Source organism: Megalops cyprinoides, chromosome 13, assembly GCF_013368585.1.
Source record: "Megalops cyprinoides isolate fMegCyp1 chromosome 13, fMegCyp1.pri, whole genome shotgun sequence".
Classification (NCBI taxonomy): domain Eukaryota; kingdom Metazoa; phylum Chordata; class Actinopteri; order Elopiformes; family Megalopidae; genus Megalops; species Megalops cyprinoides.
In genome coordinates, this window is record NC_050595.1 from 13316645 (window position 1) to 13340160 (window position 23516).

The 23516-nt window shown below is 39.8% G+C and overlaps 1 protein-coding gene across 2 annotated transcripts in view; it reads left to right on the top strand.

The window, feature by feature from the left end:
* Positions 1–3134: 3134 nt before the first annotated feature.
* The window catches only part of luzp2 (leucine zipper protein 2), a 126987-nt gene continuing 106605 nt past the window's right edge, over positions 3135–23516 (top strand). For both annotated transcript variants that reach the window (XM_036543697.1, XM_036543698.1), the window contains exon 1: positions 3135–3374. In XM_036543697.1, coding sequence (XP_036399590.1) covers positions 3313–3374 — 62 coding nt within the window. In that variant the 5' untranslated portion in view covers positions 3135–3312. The remainder of the gene's footprint in view (positions 3375–23516) is intronic.

A 23516-nucleotide genomic window follows, 5' to 3' on the forward strand; every position in this document is an offset into this window, starting at 1 on the left:
TTTTTTTCTTTTTTTTTTCCTGACATGCACAGCATTGAGTGATTGCCTCCAAAAAAGCAAAACCAGTTGTGCCCTCTAAAAGGCATTGCTTTTTGGTGATTTGGCACAGAACAGGGAAGTCCATCCTTGGCCAAACACAGCCCCATACCTGATTTGATCAGGTTTCCAGAACAATCAAAGAGAATCAGTAAATGCGCACCTCATGCAATACAGTTAGAGATTGTTGCCATTTATGAGGAATTACGTCTTAACCCTGTGCATTGCTCAATGTTAAAAAGAAAAAAATGCAGTTTCTGCTGTAAACACTAGGTAGCAGCAACTATGGCTCTGCCACTAAATCCCAAATTACACAGTTCTTACCAATGCCTTTAAGGTAGTGGATGGAGAGGAGGTATACCACCACCGCAATGCAGAAGTACAGTTGATGTGAAATAATAACTATAGTCAAGAGAGATTTTATAGTTTCTGTTTTTTGCCAAGCATTGCGTGTGTGCATGTTTTGGTCTGTGTGTGTTCACAATAGATGGAAGAAGTGTTTTTTCTTTAGCACTCAACAAAATATTTTGGATACCCTTAGGGTATATTTCTGAGTCCATCTGCAGAAAACAACTCTCATTCTACAAACTTCTGAGCCAGAGAACCTCCCACTCGCAAGACACACAAGTCAGCAACTCACCATTTTCAGACGGCCGGCAACACCACCCAATGCAGGCCTGACAAATCATCATGTCTCACCCGTGACCCTACTTACCCTGGCTGGATGACACATTGCACTGTTGTACTAAAACAAGGACCCAAGGAGGGGGGCGGGGGGTCACTTTGACTTATGAGTTTTGCGTGGGCGTCAAAAAAAACGCAGCGTCAGATGTCTGTCACATCAAGCCCTTCAAGTTGATACTTTTTTTTCCCAGAAAACTTTGCTGACAGAAGGGACGAGTGCTGAATGACACGAGGAGACTGTAAATGCAAAATGAGAAGAGCACAAGAGCAGAAAAGCAAATCTGCTCTTATTTACTGTCTGTCGAGCACAGGTCTTAAATGGAGAAGTAAAGAACATCTCCCTGCTTGTAATGATTTTAAAGCATGTCCCCTTGACCACATCTTGGTATTTCAGCCTGTTTATATCTTTCTATAGCAAATGTGAGTCTAAACTGTATTTGAAGGAAAGTCAATAATTTCATTGAACATGTTCAATTAGTGATATACTGTATATATAAAAGCAGATGTGGAGTTCATCTACCTAGTATTGACTTATAAAATAAGAAAGTTGAAGTCATTAGTTATGGGCCTCTATGATGTTATGCTAAATATGTTTCATAAATATATGCCTAAAGCATTGTTTACTCTAACACAGGTGGTCCCCAACTTACAATAGTTTGACTTACGATTTTTTGACTTTACAATGGTACGAAAGCGATATGCATTCAGTAGAAACCATACTTTGAATTTTGAATTTTGATCTTTTCCCAGGCTAGCAATATGCGGTATGATACTCTCTCGCGATGCTGGGCAGATCCCACGTGACCATGAGGGTAAATAACCGATACTCTACAGTGTAGCTACTGTGTTGCCAGCGTTTTTGGATATTGTGTTTCTGTTTTTCATTTTCAGTACAGTATTCGATAAATTACATGAGATATTCAACACTTTATTATAAAATAGGCTTTGTGTTAGATGATTTTGCCCAACTGAATACTAATGTAAGTGTTCTGAGCATGTTTAAGGTAGGCCAGACTAAGCTATGATGTTCGGTAGGTTAGATGTATTAAATGTATTTGACTTACGATATTTTCATTTTACAATGGGTTTATCGGGACATAACCCCAGTGTAAGTCGGGGACCACCTGTAAATAACTGGCCATGGTGCATGGTGTGGCTGTCTCTAGCAAGAGACCAGTTAGAAGTGGGAAAGACTTGGAGCATTTTGTAGTCCTACATCTGTGTGGTTTGTCATTACATATAATAGTTGTGGTGTAAAATGTTGAGATGACTGGTTCCTTAAGGTGAACCTATGTATCTGTCACAGGTACAACCAACCAGCAAATTCAGTTGTTTTCTGTAGTGGAATTGAATTGTATTGAATTCTAAGATCTTTTGGAAAAGAAACATACTTGTCCCTTACAATAAAATGATTGTTCCCCACTGATTTGGGATAATTAAGAGGGATTAGAGCAGCTTGCACAGCAAGCCCTCCTCTTCCTGACATTCATAATGTTTCAGGCTACGACCACAACACGCTGTGGTCTGAAGGACTCATTAGAGGTGGTTGCTGTTGCTGTCTGTGCAAACCTTCCTAATCAGAGTGATCAAGGCAGGTGAATGTGAGGGGAAATGAGTTACGGGTGCTGCAATGGGACAATAGACCCCAGACTCCATTAAACTGGTAATGGAAGTCATTCATCATGCATAAATTATTCGACCTCAACCTCATTGGTGTGAGGAGAGATTGAGGCAGGATAAATGTACAATTTCCTATCTTTCCTATCAAAGTTCTCTCTTCACACTAAGGCATCTTCCTCACCCACACAGTGAAAGTTGAGAAAATATCTATGTGGCACATTTTTAAAATGTAATTTCTGTGCATGACTCATTCAAACATCATTGTAGATTAGCGATAATATTTAGAATAAATAAAATCCTCTGGTAAATTTCTGGGTTACTAAACATAAAAGCATGGAGGCTTTAAGCTTTTGTATTGTGGACAGAGTGAGAGAAAAAAAGAGAGGAAAAAGAGAAAAATGTGTTCTTTGTCATCACTTATTCACATGTCCTTTGAATGAAGATATGCAAAAAGTGCCGTCTCTGTTCTCAGAGAGAAAAAAATAAATTCCCTGACCCATAGTGGAATTAAGCTTTTAATATTGCTGTCAGAAATCAATGAACCTATACTGCAGATGAACAGATAGTCAACCCCTTTGTCAGTTATTCAAGGTACTAATTGTGAGAGAATTCAAAGGATATCACAGGAGGAATGCATCGCCTGAAAAAAGATAAATAATAATGACTCTAGGTTTCAGCAGGGGGTAAACTGGTTGTGACATCACATCTCGATCTTAGATCACCCTTAGAGCTTACCCTTTTTTTCTTCCTTCCTTTTTCCATATTAGTCAGTCTGTCTGTCCCCCCACGTTTTATTTAAAAGCAGAGAGCCTCCCTTTCACAAAGCAACTGTGTTGCGTCTGCATGCTCTCCGTCTGTGTGTGCGCTAGTGAGTGAGCGAGGGAGAGAGAGAGAGACAGAGGGAGATAGAGAGAGAAAGCAAGCAAGAGAGGGGAGCGAGCGAGAACGGGCGAGGGAGAGCGAGACAAAGCTATGAAATTCATCTGTGCGGTTTGCCTGCTGTTCCTCTTTCCAGCTCTGAGCCTCAATAAAAGGTGAGTACAAAAAAAAGGCGGGGAGCCTTTCTTTCACCTTCAATCTTCTTCTAAAGCTGAGAGGCACAAATCTAAACTGCTGTGTTAAATGTTACAAAGACTTGTCTTTGGCTACGGCAGGGTCAGTTAGGCAGAAGACAGATTCTGAGCACCCCGGTTCACGGAGCGTATGGCGGGGAAGGTGGGGAGAGAGAGATAAAGGGGCTTTGTTGTTAATCTTGAACTTTTCTTTTCTTCCCATCCCTGGCCGTGCTTGCAAGCTCCCTGTTTTATTGTCAGTAGCAGGTGTTCTTTTGTGAAAGGTTTCATAGTCTAAAATTATTGAAACGTATAGGCTTTTCTGCCAGGGAGAGCGTGAGCACCTTTAGTCCCACCATGGAAGTGAGGAGCTGAGCGGGAGCGAGTTGAGCCTCGGCAGGCTGGTGGGCAGGGATGCCTGCCTGTCCGCGTTATGCATCGCTAGAGAGAGTGTGTGCGCAGAATAATACAGCAGAGAGGAGGAAGGAACCGGCAAAGGCAGCGATGAGAAAGAGAGGGAAAGACAGAGGGGTTTTTTTGGGGTGGGGGGGGGATGGTGGGAGTTTCTCTTTGTTGACGTGATTAATTGAATCATTCATAGAATGTGTCTCTTTCCCTTCCTGAGCAAGTGCCAAAGACTGCTCCCACTTGGGACCGTATGCTTTTTTCCAGGGAGAGAGCAGGGTGATAATGATGATGAGATGAGAAAGGGAGAGCAATTCCTGGAAGGATCAGATAGAAGGCAGCCGTGCACTTCCATACCTTTACATTAGCTGTCCAACCTGTGGGAAGCTTTGTCTTTTGTCTGCTTGTCTGTGCTCCTTGCTGCTCCTTTGTGGGAAACTCATACCATACACACATATACTGAACACCAGTCTTTGGAAGGTGTACAGTGAGAGTGCTCTTTGAAAGAACTGCAGCTGGTATGGAGGGACTTTAAGTTGTGTGTATGTGCTGGTAGCGGGTCATTTATCATCCTTAAAATGTAACTGAATGTTATCTTTTTAAGTGGAACATGGTGAACTCGTGGCTCAGCTTCACTTTCCTCTGAGGGGCATGGCTTGTCAAGCGAATCATGCCACATGACTGATAAAACTACCTCTTTTGAATGAAACTCATATTTGCAATTAGGGATGAGGCTTTATATTTCTAGAAGGATGCAAAGCTGGTATTGTAGTAGATCACATTAATTGCTTTGTACTTCTGAACAGACTGTAGATTGGCAATATCTTCAAAATGGTGTGAAAGGTTTGTAGGGTTCAAACAATCAAACTGAAAAGAGTGAAACGGATGGTCTTTGTGTTGCTAGTGGCCGAGCTCCCAGTGCTGCAAGTTCAAAGCTACATAACTTATCTTAATTGCAATCTCTATAGAGGGCTATGAGGGCATTACCCTCACAGAAATTGCCCTAGGGGATAGTTCAATTTGAAACAGGAATGCACCAAATGTGTGGCTCTGAACAGCTCTATTGGGTATTATGGTAATAAACTTAGCTTATAGAGACTCTTATGTAAACATATGGCATGTCTTATAAGGCAATTCATAAGACTGCATAACGGCGCTTAAAATCATCGATAAACATTAACTGACACAGAAAACAATCTATGTGAATAGTCTTAGAGCATGAGTTGTGTTCCTTTGATGTCAATGATACATCTAAGAATGATTATTAATAATTAATAATTCTTAATTAATTAATGATTATTAATAATAAATTAACATTATATTTGTCTATGTAAGCTCGAAAGTGTCCCCAACATGACAAAGAGTTTGGTGCTCAATTGCTACTTCGCTTTGATGCAGAGATCTGAGTTTGAGGATTGAAAATCACCACAGACTAATTGTTCTGTGAAAGATAACAGACTGTAAAGGTGACAGCATCATTAAATTCCACTGTTAAGTTCCATAATGGTGGTGATAATAATTAATCATCTTAAAGACGGCGATGATAGAGACAATGTAATTATGTTTTAACACCCCGATATAAAAGTCGCTAACCTTTAGCCAATGGGGATGATTTACCTTCATCCTAAATACCATGGTATGTTTGGAACTGATATGGTGCAATTTTTTTTTGGTTTATTTCTATTTCCCAAATTCACTGAAAAGGAATACAAAAGAAAAACACTCTTTTAAAACAATACTGTCTTCAAATACATTCACTAATGCATTTTAAAGGTGAATAGACAGTACCAGTAAGATGGCATTCAGTTTTTTTTCATACCACTACTTATTTGTATGGTAAAGCATTCATATCTTAAAAAGTTTTGCTGTTATAGTACTTATTGTTTATGTATTATTTATCATGCCAAATATCCCTCATCAAACCTGTCACCCATTTTTTTTTAACTGTAATTGTGTTCATAAGGCCTAAACAAACCTTTGTTTCATCTAAAGTAATTATAACTGATACTTTTAGTGGACTTCTATTTGGCAGTTTTGACAGGTAGGAAATAATCAGGCTTATCATTTGTGATTAAAGTTGTTGTTGGTTCAAAATTTTGATTGATTATCTCCCAGGGGCTGTAATCTGTTATCTGCAGATATGTTGTAATGTTGATAAGTGGCTTTGTCATTGTCATCTGATTCACAGTGTTCTCTACATATGATGTTGAAACACAGCTGAGAAGAAGGCAAACCAGCCAGCCAGATATTATCGGTAAAGCAATAAATAAATAAATAATAATAATAATAAAAACTATCAATATGCAATATGGTGCCGCCCTCTGTTTGTTATCCAGTGTAACTAATGTGGTGAGTTTAAGATGCAAATAATTCATTCAGGGGCACAGGCCTCCGTGAGTTTAAGATGCAAATAATTCATACCAGGGCAAAGGCCTCTTTAAGGAAAAGAGGATGCATGTGTGAAAATGAGATTTCCAGAACATTTTTCCATGTGAGGTTTGGGTTGCTTAACTTGAAATGAAAAAGGTGAAGGTATAATTTAACTTTTTAATGATGGGGGTCTCTTGTCTCAAAGTATGCTAAGATGAGTTGTACAGTGCAGTGTAATGCATGCTACCTGTTCCTTAAAAAAATAAAAAAATAAAGACTGGAACTTAAAAAATCAATTAGTTGCACAAAAGAAGAAAAAAATACATCAATACAAGCATAAAACTCCCCAGGCTCCCAGCTGAGTGAATAAAACATTGAACATTATTTATCTGCATTATAAATGAGATATGGGATCATATGTGGTGTAAAATATTACTGATAGTAGTGATACCATGATAAAAACAATTGCTGCAATAGTGGCCTGCATTAATTCTATTATTGAACTGTAAGCATACCCTACTGCTGGAATTTTCCTTTGCATACCTTCTCTGAGCTTTAAATCACGCTGCCATCTTCCTCTTTATACGAGCTATAAAAAAACATCCACAATTCTCTGTCAAGGCTATCTGAGAAAATCGTGTCCCTAACAGTCACAATAAAATCCAGAAACAAGTGTTTTAATTGCCTCATTCACAGCTGAAAAAAGTCCCTGCAATGCAGTTCGTGTAGCTGTGTCACCAGAGTGCTCCAAGGTGGACCCTTCCTCGAGGCTCAACAAGCTCTTAAATCCTCTCAACCTCAATCTACCTGCTTCACTGCAAGGTTGAAATCTGTAAGGGTGTTTACTCTTTCACCTTTTTCGGTCTCAGGAGACCAGCAGAAAAGGACTGGGTTCTCCCCAGAAGTCAAATGTGCAAAAAAAAAAAAAAATAAATAAATAAAACCCCTCCTGCTGCAGTGAGCTTTCCTGACTGGCCTTTTCAGAAAAAAAAAAAAAAAAAAAAACAGGGGCGGAGGGATGTGCTTATTCTCACATCAGCCAAACTGTCAAAATGGTCACTCCACAGTTCTTGGAGGGAAATTTCTGTGAACACCGCAACAAGTAAGGTGACACAAAAAGCAGTGTTATACAGTAACTCTGAGAGTCTACAGCAGTATCAAGTATGTATCGATGTTGTTGACCATCTGTTTATGACAAGTTTTTTCAGTAAGCAAAAAGTGAAAACATATCACATGTTAATGGTCAGTTTGTTCAGGTGAAAGACAGCTTATTACAAGGTCCAAGGTTGTACAATTCATCACTTAAATACGTTCTGAGTGCTTTCCTTGTAGGATTGAGCTCTATGGTTGCCCCTCCCCTAAATAGTCTTTTTCTCATTCCATATTTTCTAATAGTGTATAATTAGCCTCCATGGACTAAACTCTATCCCCTCTGAGATGTTACTCACAAAGGTTTGGTTTAGGAAGATTGGGGATGGGGATTGGCAGTGGAAGGAACAAAAAAGGGCTGTCATAAATATTACAGTATACAAGAACATCATTTAAAATCTTGAAAACTAAGCAGACCAAATTATCCAGGGTGTGCTTACTGATTCTTTTTTATTTTGTGCACATCAGCCTCACATCAGACTGAAATAGTAAAATCAGACCAATGTGAAGCGTGCAGTCGGTTCCACTGGGATGGAGATAGCACCACTAGAGGGCACACTTCATGGAACTCTAACCTATGTTGCCCACACTGAGAAAGGAGGGAAAAAAGGAGATATGTGAAAGATATGCAAAAATGCAATCCACTTAGAACGCAGTGCGTGCTAGTCTCACTAGATCATCATCATCACAATTCACTAAACTTACATGACAGTGTCCTTGATTTTATTTCAAAAATTTAATTTCCTTCTTTTTTGTGGTAGACTGCACAGACTTGGATCCCTTTATCAGACACCTGCACACCCCTGACGACACTCAGATGGATTCCGCTATTTTTATCTCATCTGAGCCTCAGCTTATTCTGTGTCTGACTCCATCTTGGCTGACACAAGTGCCGCTTATGTTCGAGTTGCTATCGCTCATAAGTGAGTTTTGTAATGACATGCTGCTCTGATAAGTTTGCTCCTGGGTGTATGAGTATAGAGAGGGTTCAGTACCTACACCTGTTATGGTATGGTGATAAAACACTCAGCCAGCCAAGGTGAATACCTTACTGGAATCCATGCTCATTATTTGTTTGACTGCACGTATTATAGATTTACTGTCACGAGTGTCCATCCTTTTCATGGGGAAATCATCTGCAACTATTTTTTTTGCCAATATTTTATTCAGGTATACAGTGGTATACATGGTACTTTTTAGCATTGGTCTGAACAATAAAAGGTAATTTATAATTTTACTATAACTTTTTTACAAGCTGCTATAGTCCTCTCAGATCATTAAGGACACAGTCAACTTACACTAAGACATAATTTCTTGCAATTTGCCACAATTTCAAAAGATGGCATCTTAGGCAATCTATATCTGAGGTGAGATGAAATTCAGAACGATTTTTGCCTTCAAGGTTAGAAGTTGCACACTGCATTACTGAACTGCAAAGAGAAATTCTAGGATTCACAGTTGCGTGATATGATTCTGATTTGTATGCATAAAACTATAAGAAACTCTTTTGTTAGACGCTGGGTGTGCGCTCAGTGAACGATACACTTTTGGGTCATTCCACCAAGAAAGAAAATGTAGATTAAAGTGCAGTGGTTTGGGGCTGAATCAAAGCTATTAGTTCTGCTACTTCAGCATTGGTTTTGCTTGTGTGTGTCTGGGTATATGGTCTGAATCAAGAGCAAGTCTTTGGGTCAGGGAATAAGCCACTTTGAGTGGGGGATTTAGAAGCCTGATGATCACTGTCATCTCGGCCACTTGTTAAGGTGATCTGATATTTACCTGGATTAACCCCTCAGTCTGTCTCTGAATCTGGGTTTAGCAGCCAAGCAGTATGAAGCTCACAGTGGCAGCTCTACCAATCACGGGCCTTAATGTTTTATGTGAGAAGCAATAATTTGACAATAAATCAAGGCTAGGAGAAAAGGTGCTGGTGGGTTTTAGTTCACATCATATTTTAAATAAATTCGAGCACTTACATGATTCCCAATAAATTAGCCTCTAATATTGAAAGCAGTGGACAAGTTTCATTGACACTGTAAATCATCACATTGTAACAATGATCATGATGAAGTCAAAGCACAGTCAGACAGCAAAACAGCATGTTACTAAACAAAATCACTAGGAAAAAACATGCATGATTGAGGTTCTCGGACAGCACAGGTCATGTCTCACAGTCATGTCTATGGTGGTACAGTGTGAGGTACAGATGACACTTTCTCTTCATGTGAAATCACCCAAGAAAGGAGATTGTCACCACGTCCCCCTCACCTCCAGGCTCATGGATGGTTTCACATCCATCTTCACAGACATTGCATTGTGCCAGACTACATTCATTCCCTGGTTTTATTTTTGGATTGAAGCAGAAAAAAGAATAAAACAAAAAAGAAACGTGAAAAACCCATTTGCACTTTGAGGCATCCAGTCTTAAAGGAGAAAAAAGGAAGATATAACAGATATTTCTCTAGATGTGTTTAATTTGATCTGACAATACGGACTATAGGGGAGATTCAAACTCAGTGGATGTGTTTATTTCCTTTTTTCAAACCTGTATCTGCCTCTGAAGAGCCTGAATGCATGTTTAGAATGCAATACAGGTTCTTTAATTGAGCCCAAGCAAAACAGTCCCTTTTTCTCACAGCAGCCAGGATCATGTAACATCAAAACATTTCTTTTTTTTTGCTTTCACAAAGGATGCTGACTTTTTTATTTTTTCAAGCATATCACACTGAAATGAAAGCCACAGAGGCCTATTACACTTTGGTAAGAATTCTATTAGAAGAATAATCTTTGCACAGTGCATGCCTGTCCAGTAAAAGCCCTCAGAGAGTGAGGTGCAAAGAGCTGGGTGAAAAGGCGTTTGTTTAGGATGCAACAATCCAATGTTCCAGGGAAGGCCTGTCTAAACGCCTGCTTGGCTGAACTCTCTACTGACAATGGTGTAATTGCGTTGACACAGTGACAGTGCGATCACAAAGGGGTGAACTGAAGGGATAGAGAGACTCCTTGTACATTCACGGCAGAGTGGAGGGAGAGAAACTGACAGGAAATATGTGGGAAAAGCACTCTTGACCCGTCATGACAAAAGTGATCCAATGGCTTAACGAAACACAGTCAATGAGAGTCAAACCGCTGTATGTTTAGTTATTGGAAATACATTTATAATGTAATACAATATAGAATGTACTTTCATTATATTTTACAATATTAAATTATTACATTCAGGTTTACAGTGTTCATTTAATGGATATAACAGGAATAAGCCCTAAATCACTCATGACCTGATGCTGATCATTTAAATGAGCTTCAGGCATAACCAAGACCTGACAATAATCCAGCTATAACTTTGATTCATATGCCTTTCAGAACACTGTAACTTTAAGGCAACGAGGCCTTCATGTGCTCATCAGTCGCAATGGATGTAACCGGCAATGCACCATAACAGACACTCGATTAAGGTATGAACAAAAGGATGTGTTCTGAAATGCACAAAATTGTGAGGAAATCTAAGACGAGTCCCCTGTGTGCGTTTGATTGGTATTCAGGGCAGCATGGTTGCTGGCCCCAGCTCTCTCTGACAGGTGTAGAGGCAGCGGGGCACGGTTAGGCGAGTGGCCATTATCAGCTCCCACTGACAGCACGTCGCTGAGGAGAGTGTGCCTTCGGTGACCTGGAGGGATCGCTGCGTCCAGGGAGGGGGAGGCCGACGAGAGACGGTAAGGACGGCGAGTGCCTCTCTCGCAGCCCGGACAGCCCAGTAATTAAGTTGAAAATAAAACCCCCATGGCTTTTTTCCATTGCTATCGCCGCTCGTGGGGAGGCAGCAGATGCCTTGACTGCGCGGACAGATGCCCCCACCCCTGCTCTGCCTGCATCGCGGCATTGTTTGTGATCTCACGCGCAAATGGAAATTTACAGATTCGGATGCTGACTCTCCAAGGCATGGCCCTCCGAGGCTACTGGGCCTCCACGTAGCGGCTAGCACCTTTCCGTCTCCAGAGCCCAGAAACGAGAGACCTAATTAGATCCCTGTAATTGGTTTGGCTTGGATGTAGATGGGTCTGGGTTTTTATGTGTGGTTCTCTGGGGCAGTGGTGTGTGCGCTTTGAAGGGAGCTGAGCACAGCCCTAATGATGGCCAGTGCGCTGTCCTTATGTGGTACCTCACAGGCGTTAGTAGTGAGGGGATTCCAGTACAAGCAGTCCGAAATTAGATAGCAGCTATGTTGTCTGGTGCGGCTATGATTGATAAGTCAGTCTGTCTGTTTGGAGCCACTGCACCCTGGGTAGCCTGCTGGGAGCCGGCTTTAACGGCACTGTTCTCTGTGTAAGATGCTTTTTCAGTTATTGAGTGAGGGAAAAGGCCTTTCAAGAGGAATACCACAAGCAATGTGTAAGGTGGAAGGTCCATAAAAAAAAAGGAAGTAAACATGGTCTTTTGTGGTCTCTGATGTGTCTAGCTAGAGATGAAGCATTATTGTTCCACTTCACAACCTGATATTGGAATGTCAGGTAAACTATTTCAATTTGATATATGCAGAAACATCATTGATGCCAAATGGGTTTATTTCTTGTGTCTTCTCAGGACTCGTGTTTTGCGTAAGTTGTTGTTAGAACAAGTCAGAACTGAAAATATCAACTTTTTTATTTATAAATAATTCACTAATACTGAATCTAATTTGAGGGACCCCCATTGTGGCATTTTTTGTTTCTACTGTCATCAATATGTTCATAAGCACTACCCTTCCTTCTTTCAGCTTATATTTGTAAACATGTCCATGTATGCACACACATACATGCACAGAGATAGTTGAAGGGACTGATGGCCAGGGGACAGTAGAGAAACAATCAACCTTACACTAACATGGAAAAATCACAATTGTCATTTCACCTCACACCTCACACTCACCGTCTCATTGCCTTAGAACCCAGCCCTAGGCAAAAGACCATATCCATTGCACATCTTCTTGCTCACTAACTGGGGATTTCACTTTTCATATTTTGTTGTGTGTGCGTGTTGGTGAGAGTAGGTGATACCATCTCCAGGAAGGCATTCTGTGCACTTGTCATCTGCACCCATGGATACACACGCCACATTCAATCAAGGTTACCTTTCCATCAGAGGGCCTTTTGCAGTTTGTTATTTCCCTAGTGCTCCCTGGCACAATATATTTTTACATGTGTACCCACACAAGAATACATGTTCACAGCAGGACTGTGTGTGTGTGTGTGTGTGTGTGTGTGTGTGTGTGTACTATACGTATATGTGTACATTCACATACAGTATATATATAGCACACATATAATATTGCAACTATACAGACTTTATAAAACTTTGAATTGAAGCAAAGTGAAAAATAACATGCCAGATTACTGTTGGCCTCCTGCAGATTTGGAATCTACTCTAAAAAGGCCAGCTGTTTTACTCTCTGTTGTGTCCTTTGACCAGAATATATATAAAGATATTACTGTGAAGACTGAGTTCAAGGGATTTCTTAATCATCTCTATTTTAATCCAATATGCAAAGCATAAAACTGTACCCATAATTCCCACAGCCTCATTACATAAGCAATCACTACATGTGCTGCCCCATTTCTGCAAACTGAGTTGTAAATCCATGATTATTTAAATTATAATGTTGAGAGCAATCAACAATGTCTTACATGGGATCCCTCTCATTTCTGTTGCGAATGTCAGCAGGTGGCTGGAAGGAGAGAATCTTGTAGATAATTATGTTGTGAACTTTCCTTTGTGTTTAAATCTATGAACAATAATTTAGAAAAAGTACTACTTTTAAAGTCCCTTTCTTGTCATCTCATCATACATTATACTGGACACCAAGGTCTGAGATAATATAATATGATATATGATAACACACTGCCGATAGAGAATGTTACTGCTCACATTTTACAAATGAAAAGAGACTGAGTTTTGATCTAAAATCTCTTCCATTTGAATGTCCAAACAAAGATTTTGGGGGAGGGCTTTTAGTTAATCCCTATGAAACTAACCAAGCCTCATATCAGCTAGGTTCATTGGAGCCCTCCTCCACCCAGTCTCCACCTTCTCCATATGTATGATTCTTCCCTGTCCAGATGGGGGGTCAACAGTCTCATCCTAATGGCCAGGTGCTAGGTCTGTTCACTGGATTCCAAGTCAAAGATTAATAAACACACATCAAACAGCCAATGTTTGTGCTCTCCAATAAACACATTCACATTGTCTGGAATTCATATCTACTGAATCATTATTATTGACACTAATCCTCTGAGTTTTTTTTTTCTCTCCTTCTTTCCCTATCACTGCAAGTTTGTTCTGGATGATTGAAAAATGCAACCCTCCTCTGTCTGGGATCCTTTTCGGTTACTCTCATTATTGTCATAACATGTACCTATTTAATTATCTCATATCTCATAATGCTGTGACATCTAGTGACAGATTGGCAATAAGCCACCACCAGTTTTAGCAGTTAACTTGTTATGACCAACTTGCTTTACAGGTTAGGCATGATGGATTATTATGATGATGGTGAAGAAACTTTTTTTTTTTTTTTTTGCAATTAGACAGCAAGCAAATCATTTGGCATAGGCCCTTTTGTATTTACAGCTTTCAGTATTGTGTCAGGGTTCTAAGAAATCCCAACTACCAGCATTGGGCATAAAAAGATCATTCAAAAGGTAATGCAATGATGCAGTAAGACAATATCTTGGTTCTGCACTTCAGTTTAGAAAGACCCTGATTAAGAGAACAGTTGTTTTTTTTTTGTTTTTTTTTTCAGGTAAACTGCTTTTGTATACAAAGAACTGAAGCCAAGTCATTTTCCATCTCTGTTCACTGCACCATACTTCTGCCAAATAGCCAATCCTATTAAAACACTACCAATCATGGTCCAGACTGCTAACAGTGCATATTCATGTCTACAGCACAGTCTCCCCTTTATCCTTTTCATCACAGCTAAATGTGAAAAGAACCAAATTCACAATAGGCATGATTAAGGACAGAGAACCCCATCAGCAATGTGTTTTGATGAATATTGTCCCTCACATGATTACGCTGCTCTGAACCCAGCTATGATTGCCATTCACCACAAATTGACTGAAATCAAAGCCTGACTGAATTTCGATGAAGTGCACATGAAACTGTAAAAAAAAAAAAAAATGCTGTGTGATTTCTTCTTTTACCTTGAGAGGCAAGTCCTTTAGTGAGGCTCAGTTGCATCAATTAAATTGTGATCGTGATTTTTTTTTTTTTTTTTTTGGCTCAGGACAATGAATCAAAGCTGAGCAGGTAAATTTCATTTGAAAGAGCTATCCTTTGCAATAGCAACATGTGGATTTCTTCCCTGAAACTGGAGTCACAGCTGTTTGCCATGTTGTTCCCAGTGGAAACCTTGTCTGCTTTTCTTTGTAAATTTTGAAAATGAATACCAGACCTTATTGTATTGTTTTTAATTGGTCTTTAAGAAAGAAAAGTATTATCTATCATTCTTCTCCCTTCTTGTTCCTTGCAAATCAAGAAAGAAATAGCCAAAAGAGAATGAAGGAACACTACAAATATGAGCAGTATCTGCTAAGTGAAAATATAACTTAAAAAAAATAAAATAAAAATATAAGAGGTCTTGCCCTCTTGGTGACAAATATTAAATCAGTCATGGGACTGTGACAAGGCAAAGAAAGCCTGATCACAAACAAAGCCCTGTATGAGCGTTAACATGATGGGTCAACCGTCTTCATTTCTTCCAGTCAATGAAATCGATCTGCCCATGCTCATCAAATCAAGTGCAAAATTTTCACAAGCAGCTGCAAAAATAGACTTTTGGTTCCATGCACAAACCACAACTACTTTATTATAACAGCATTTGGAATTAAATTCTGCACAGTTATCTTTCATCCTAGCCATGTCTTTCCCATGCATATGCACACAGAAAGTCTAAACTCCTTCTAAACTCCACTGCCTTCTCTGTCTCTAAAATTCAACAGTAACCTCAGCTAACTGATAGTCATCAGCCTCATTATTGGAGTCACTGGCTCTAATGTAATTGGGGTTAGTCTGCTGCTGGTTTACAACCGCAGGCCTCACTATCTACATAACAAAACAAGAGGTATGATTAACTCACAGAGCTAAAGACCGTGCTCTGCAGCCAAGGAAACTAATTACACTCTTGTGCTGGTTTTAAGGAGTTATGTCACCTTCTGTAGCTGACATTCACAGGCTCAGACACACTTCTCAATGTACTACGAATGCATCGGCAACTTGGCATGTGTTATGGCTGAACACAGAGAAATTTCACTATAAATTATCTTCAGCTTGAAGTGGTGATTTGAATAGAACTGAAAATCCAGCTGGATCATGGCACCAGGACTGCATAGCACAGCTGTTTCATAGACTAAAACATATGTGCATTCAAACTTTGCGCAAAAAATAATATGCTTGTCCAAACCAGGGTTTCATTGCCCAGGTCCTGGAGTTTTAAGCACATCTGTAGATTCTGAATGCATCTGAGATGCAAATTCACAGTATAGATGACCTATTTTCATGTCTCTTAAAGCTTCCCTGACCTTATGTGCCAGAACATGCTTTTGTCAAATGTCTTTATGACAGACATGTTGTTCTGAATCTAAAAAAAGGTCTGTACTCAATCACACTGGCTAATCAGAGATCACTCCAAACAACAGCTCTGAAGCTATCCTTTTCATTTACAGCTGTCTCCTGCAGTTACCCAGGGGAGGCCAGAGAAGCTAATGGACACCCAGGGTTCTGTGGTGAAAGGCATCACACAAATAACATTGAAAGGAAATAATGGAGTGGGTTGTAACAAAAAGTTTTTCAGCCTCATTTTAATACATTGTAATTCTAATATGAGTGTCAGTTTGACAACACAGCTGGGTATGATTAGACAAGTTTTCTGTTAAACAATACATGTTGCACAAAGACAGCAAACCCAACTGTTTTCTGCTGATACCGTGAACACTACCTGTTTTCTGTAAGTCGTTTGCGAGCACTGACAAGCACTCTTGGTGTAATTTTTATGTCGGCACTGACTGCAGTAAGGTAGCTGAACATGTTGAGACATTAAGTTAGAAATCCATGACAAATGTATAGGGTTTGCTCAAGGTTTCAGGGCATGTAACAGCATTTCCATGACAAATTAGGCTAGGAAACAAAACTTTTCCTAACCCATGATTAGGAGACAACTGAGGTTGATAAATGCAGGGCATATTGTTGTTTCTACCATCTGAGAGAGTGAGAGATGTGTTCGAAGGAGTGAGGAGTGGAAGCAGGACACATTGTGTAATTCAGCAATGAGGCAGGAACTGGGAAGGGAGAGGCTCTGTATTCTATTGCAAAGATGCCAATAGTAATCACATCCAGGAGCAAGCTTTAAGCAGGTGCCTGTGCCAACACAGCAAGACCTGGGCAAAATACAAAGAGTAGACATATGTGTTCCTTCACAGGGAAGCGGATGTGTTTTACCTCGCCAGATTACCAGTCTGTGGGGTCTCAGCTCAAGTGCGATTTCCTGAATATTGGAGGTTGCTGAAACAGTGAACCATAGTCACATGTAACAATGGACTGATAATAAAGTGCACTAGTCACCAGACTTTAATGTAAAGCATGTCTGATTTTATGGTTCACTGTGCATACACATGGTTTGGCTGAATAAAATGTCTTAAAATTCTGCGCCTTATATATTATTTTAAAGATTTAGCTTAAAAGTCTAATGTGATGCATTACTCCTGAGGGAGATGCAGTAAAGCCACATCAGAGATATGATTTTTGGCATACATCATAAAGTGATGATTACGGTGCCTGTAAGATTGACAGTGACTTTTTTGTATTATGTGACGGGCTGTCATGCTTTTCTCCTAAGGAACAGGAAATCCTGTTAACTTAGGAACAGGAAATCCTGTTAAGCCTGTGAGGGCCAATCCACTCCGTAAGATTTTTTCATGCATTTTTTCTCCTGTAATTGATGTGACAGTGGGCTCCTGTGGGGAGCATTGATAATATTGACCCATGACTAGAAAAAAAAAATAAAGTATGCATTTATATTTGAGTGGACGGCTGTCTAATGGAATCATGTCATAGGATACCTGTGGGCTATCCCTCCCGCCTTGGTCACATCTCTGTTGAAGGCTTTTGTTTCATGTTTCATGTTTTTTTTTCAAGCATAGAACCTTTCATTGAATTGGTATTCTCTGCACTTTACATATTGAATTCTGAAAGTGAGACATCATAGTCCATATCTCTTATTTTTGGACAAATGAGCATTGAGAAAGCAGGTATGTAAATTTGCAGTGGAACTAAAGGCATTTCAGACAGTTCTTTGAAATGTAAGTTCCTGAAAGCCAAATCACCTGTGTCAGGGATCCGTCCAAATAAATTAAAGATGAGAAAGAGAAAGAGAAAGAGAAAGAGAAAGAGGGCAAGAAAGCAAGAAAGATAGGGGATCAAGACAAAGCTATGAAATTCATCTGAGACAAACAACTGTCTACATGCATATACACACAGATGACAAGCATGAAAGCAATACATTCCAGTGGATGAAAAAAGATGAATAATGTATCAGTCTTTTGAAATTTTTATTTATAATTGCATCAGGCAGGTAGGTATTGGTGATGACTGAACTACTGCACGTGGCCAAATTAAATAGAGAAGTTTTTTTATATTATGCACACAGAGAGAGAGAGAGAGAGAGAGAGAGAGAGAGAGACATACCTAGAGCCAATTACAATGCCATAAAAGGTTATGCCAAGAATTGTTACTAGATGAGAACAAAACTGATTTGTTTCTTAGGCTGGAAAATTAATTGCAAATAATTTACGTACAAGATATTTAAATACAAAGCAATAATCAAGTCAAAACTGACATACCATTTTTTATTCAATGGACAATATCAACATCTCTAAACCAATGGTGTTTCCACCATTTTCTGCAAGCACTTCTGATAATCAATAGTAAAATGTTGCATTCCACTATATGCAGCTCGGCAACCATACATGGCCATTTATTCTGAGGAAACACATGCTGATCCAGAGCATCTGACATGTGCTTTGTTGGGCTCTTGTTGAGTGAATAGGATGGCCAACCTATGCTATGTTGTTCAATGCCAACAAAGTCGGTGCAAAAGAAGAAATGAACAGAACATGTGACTGTGTACTGCCATGCATAAACTTCAGGACCTTTATTTTTACTCAGGTAGGTGTCATGGGTAAGGTGAGGCCATTGTCTCAAAAGCATTGCACAGTTGAGGAGCCATGAATAAATAGTGACTGTAATCATCCCAGCTCTATTGCAGTCCCTACCATCAATGTACCTGTCTATTTGTGCAAGGCAACATCTCCACTCTCCACTTGATTTTGTGCTGGGATAGACTGAACAGTGTCTCATCACTTATTAGGATTGACAATGCAGGTGGTGACAACACATCGCACGCACAGACCTTTTTGTTTTTTTGTTTTGTGTCTTTGATTTGGCATATGCTGCAGATGTCATGATGCAGTCTCCCTTCCAGGTAAACATAAAAAAGGCGAACTGCTGACTGGAAGAGGAAGAGAAAAAAAAACAAAAAAAAAAACTTAACCGCAATCTCTAACATGACAGAGACGTTGGCTATTGTTTTGATGCAGTTTGGACGTGGAGACCAGTGGACGGCATTTGGTTTGAGGCTCACGATTCTCATTTTGTCAATGTTTGTTTTTGCTGTGATGCTGGTAGACAGCGTTTGTTTGGGGCCTACAGCGACCACAGCGTTAGGCCAATTTTTTAATGCTGTTTATTTTCACTGGGACTTGCAAGATTGCATTCTGGAGTCATCTGCTCACCATGGGCTCCATAAAACCAGTAGCTGGACTGTTGCCTCTGTGCCATCATTTTAAATAAAAACAAACTAAACTTAATGTGCAACCCACTACTGTGGCTACGTTGGCTGTGGAGCCTGGAAGACAGAGCTAGCCTGAGAGGAGATCTCCAGAGTGAGTGAGTTCACCTTGGCTATGTTGGTTTGAGAAGTCTGCCTTGTGCTGTTTTTGGAGGTTATTTGTTTTATTTATATGCACTCATATACAACACACAATTCACAGTTACACTAGATCTTCTGGGTTACAGCCATTTCTCACCACTTATTTTCAAGCCTGGGAAGCTAGGCTGTAACATGCACTGAACATGACTGTGATAATATGTGAATGACCTGTTTCTGTTGGAACGTATGTATGCCCCGTCATGACATGTTTCTCCATGCTGTTGTATTTAACACCAGACTGATGTGTATGGCGGTGTCTTCATCCTAGAGCCAGCATGTTACTGTATAGGGGCTAATCTGTCCATGGTGATGTCTAGGTGTGTCTGTAGCAGATGAGAATGCAGGAAGATGTCAATCCTGGAAATATTTCAATCCGTTATAATGACCTTGCACAAGGGCAATGATGTGTGATTATCCTGACTGTTGATGCACAGGACTTGAGCCCACCTGAGTGTATCACTGAATCATCACTATAGCAATGATACTGTTGACTAGTGCGCACTACAGTGTCTGCCTACCCTGCCTGTCTATGGCGTTTTCTCATCTATTTCACAGAGATCTCATAGAACACACTCAAAGAACCTCCGCAGCGATCAGTGCAAAGGACAAAATGCGACACACGAGCAGTGATTATCTGCAGTGCAAACTTGCAAATGACTGCTGCTGCTACTACTACTTCTATGACTAATGTCTGCCAATCAGTGAGTTGCTCTCTGGGCACACACTGAACACTGCCATGGCCAGTGGGGGTGGAGATTACGCCCCGCTCCGCTCTGGCGCATCAAAAGCCACATCTGTCCCAGAAAGGCCTGATTTAGATTGATGCCCAGAGTCTGGTTCACGTCCAGCCGTGCGGCATGTTCCACATGGCCTGGCACTCTGACAGATAGGCCGAGGCCAGCCGCAGGATTAAAAGGGTGCTATCACAAGGGGAATGCATATGGCATGACCAAAGCCCGCAGTCGGGCACCACCTTGGCATCCTGACATTGGTATTCAGGATGGAATTTTTGCAACCCTCTTTTCTCCCTTTTTTTGGTGTCCGCCTGTCATGTTACTTCTGGTGCTCCAACCTTGCTTCACTGCCTCCTTTGTTCGTTTTTGGACTTAATTGAAAATTGAAATTGAAAACCATCTGAGCCACTGAAATTTTGCAAGAATTACAAAAATTCATTTATTCAACTTTTTTTCCTGATATTTCAGAGTTTTAATAGCAATATCATAATAAATCCAGTAGTGTGTTTTTAATAACTGGATTTTTTATAGATACAGGCATAGCAGTATATCAACCGATACATATACATGTATTTTTTAACAACTGCTGGAAATGAATGTGGTAGAACAGAGCTGACATGGCTCTGTTCTATTCAGCTAGTACATATTACTAGTCCGTAATTCATAATTCAACTGAATATTGAAATGTAGCCAGAAACTGCTGCAAAGACCCTTAAGGTTAAAGCTTGTCTGTCGTTTTGATACAGTCCTCCCCTGCCCTTGTGGGAAGTGAGATGTCTACATGTGCAGTATACATTCATATTGCCACAGGAATTTGGAAATATGTGTCTCTACAGTTGACAAAGATAAAAACCAGTGGATATAAATGTTGCATATCGGGCTTTTCAGAAAACACACAAACTCCAGTCCGGTCCGGTCTTTCCCACCAGTATAGACTATGGTTTCTAAAACTGTAGTGCTGGGCCCCATGGCTTGTTTCTGATTCTGTCGCTGCGGTCATCACAGGCCAATATGGCCCAACAGGTGGCGTCACTTCAGGCTGTAACAAAATTCTGCATTTTATTTGCTCATTTATTTATTCATCTGTATCTGGCATAGAAGTTAGGACCTTTAAGCAATAGAGCCCTGTGGTAATCTGTACCAGGCCACGTTGTGAAATGCTTTGCTTTCCCTTCACTACTGCCAAGTGATGTCAGAGGGTGGCACCTTGCCCCGCTGGCACTGAAGAAGAGTAACCAGATGGGCTCATGTACTTTACATCAGATACTTTACATCAGGCCATGCTGTTTGCATCCCTAAAGCATCCGGAACATTCACAAAGTGGTATCAGACTGCCTGAGTAAAGATCTCTAGATTGTGAGTTGGACAGTGTTTGTCAAATGTTTGTTAATCAAATTCTAGTGCAACTCAAGGTGGATATATCCATGCATATCTGTTCTTGAAAGAGAAAAAAAATACAATATTCTTCCCAATACTTACTTGCATGTAAGTATTTGATATCAGCATATTACATATCAGAATTATTCACTGAAAATGACTCGGGATCCTATGGGGCCAACAGGATAAGTTATGTTACATTTTCCAGCATGTACATGCGAGTAGGAATAAAAAGGGCTGGATTCCTTTTTTGGGTTGGATTTATATGTAACATAAATAAATGTTTACAATATGAACAGTATATAGTATTTGTTATAGGACCTTTGCATCCTGTCATAACATATTCACCCGTACAATCGCAGATAAACATAAATATACACATACAAGTCAACTTGACAGCTAGCTTTAAGACTACTAAAACATTACAATAGGCTACATCACTAACTAATGTGATGGTAAGTATACAGTATGAATGAATGACATGGCATCTAATTCAACCGCACATTACAACACTGGTGTGTTTGGAACACGTACATTAATCATGCCTGTGAATTAATGGCTAGAAACTTGTCTTTCAATTGTTATACAAATGCCACAAATTGTATCTTACATTATATTTCCTTGCAGGGGACCTCCTGTAGGATGAAAAAAAAATCTGTTCATATTAACACTTGTATCTGAACAACTAAGCTTAATGAATACTGAAAAACATAAAACCTTAGAAACCCCAAACACTAAACTCTTAAATGATGCATCATTGCCTAACATTCAGTAATTTTACACACAGTCCTCTCAACTTATTATATAGGTATTATAGTGTGGTACAATTTTCAGTTGAGTACAATTCAGTGGCCAAGGTTGTTGTTGGTATGAATAATTGTTTATATTGGTTAATCTGTTGCTTTAACCAACTCTATTACATTTGCCGTGGAAGACGTTATAGTTGCTAGATGACAACCTGTATTTATATATTTTATTGAATGGGATGGGACGTTAAAGGCAATAAAATCACTGAGGCATCAATGCAGACCATGGCAAATTTAATTTGCTAGGGCATATGGCTTTTCTCTTCACACACACAATGCGCACCTTTTTGTGCCTGAAATGAAAATGGAGCACCTAGACCAACTGTAATAGAGAGCGCATTGTGTGGGTGCCTTGTCAATCAATTAACAGGCCAAAAAAGTGTAAAGGCAACGTTGTCACACATGCTGATAGTACTTTTGCTGCAGAGTCTCGTTTATCAGAGATATCCAGCCCAATTCTGCCTTGAGCTGGGGTTGCACTTGCATTTCTGTCCTGAAAATTGCATTTTTGTCCGAGTTCACACCCACATGTATCACTGCCTTTGTTGGTTGTACTAAGATTGTAAAAATAAGGCTGTCTTTGTGAATGATAATCAATGTCAAAAGTAATCCTTCTAATTTCTAAGAAATAGCTAATGTAAACAGCTAACACAAATTGCCAGACAATGACTGCTCATGAAGTGATCCTATGAAAAAATATTGTGTGACGTTTTTGGTTTTCACTGGAGAAATGCCCAGAATTGGCAGGGACGGCTGGTACAAATGGGCTAAGCCCTCCCTATCTTTTACAATAAAGATGAGAAAATTATTGTTAAAAAAAACCTTGGAACAGATTTTTTTAAATTTTGGTGGAACCTAGAGCAGCAATAGTACCAAACAGTCACAAGAAAAATACAGAATATCTAAATGGGCTTAGTTTTTACAGCCCAAACACGGTAGCATCAGCTGCCATTCATCTTTTTAGTGTCAAGTGAGTGACAGGTGTCGTGGCACGCCCCCTTGATTTGCTGATCAATCGGGTTAAATTCATTCACCCAGACCCGTTCATAGAGAGGGTTGCGCCATTGAATTTCAAATAGTTCAAATAGTTCTTCGCCGGTTAATTTGAATGCAGTTTTCCACTGGAAACTATTAGTAAGTATCTGAGAACGTCTGGCGAAACAAGATCATTTACTGTATCAGACGATATATTTGTCATGTAGAATACAAGTAACTGACATCTGACTGTCTGTTTTGCACATTTCTTCTAATAATCACATGATCA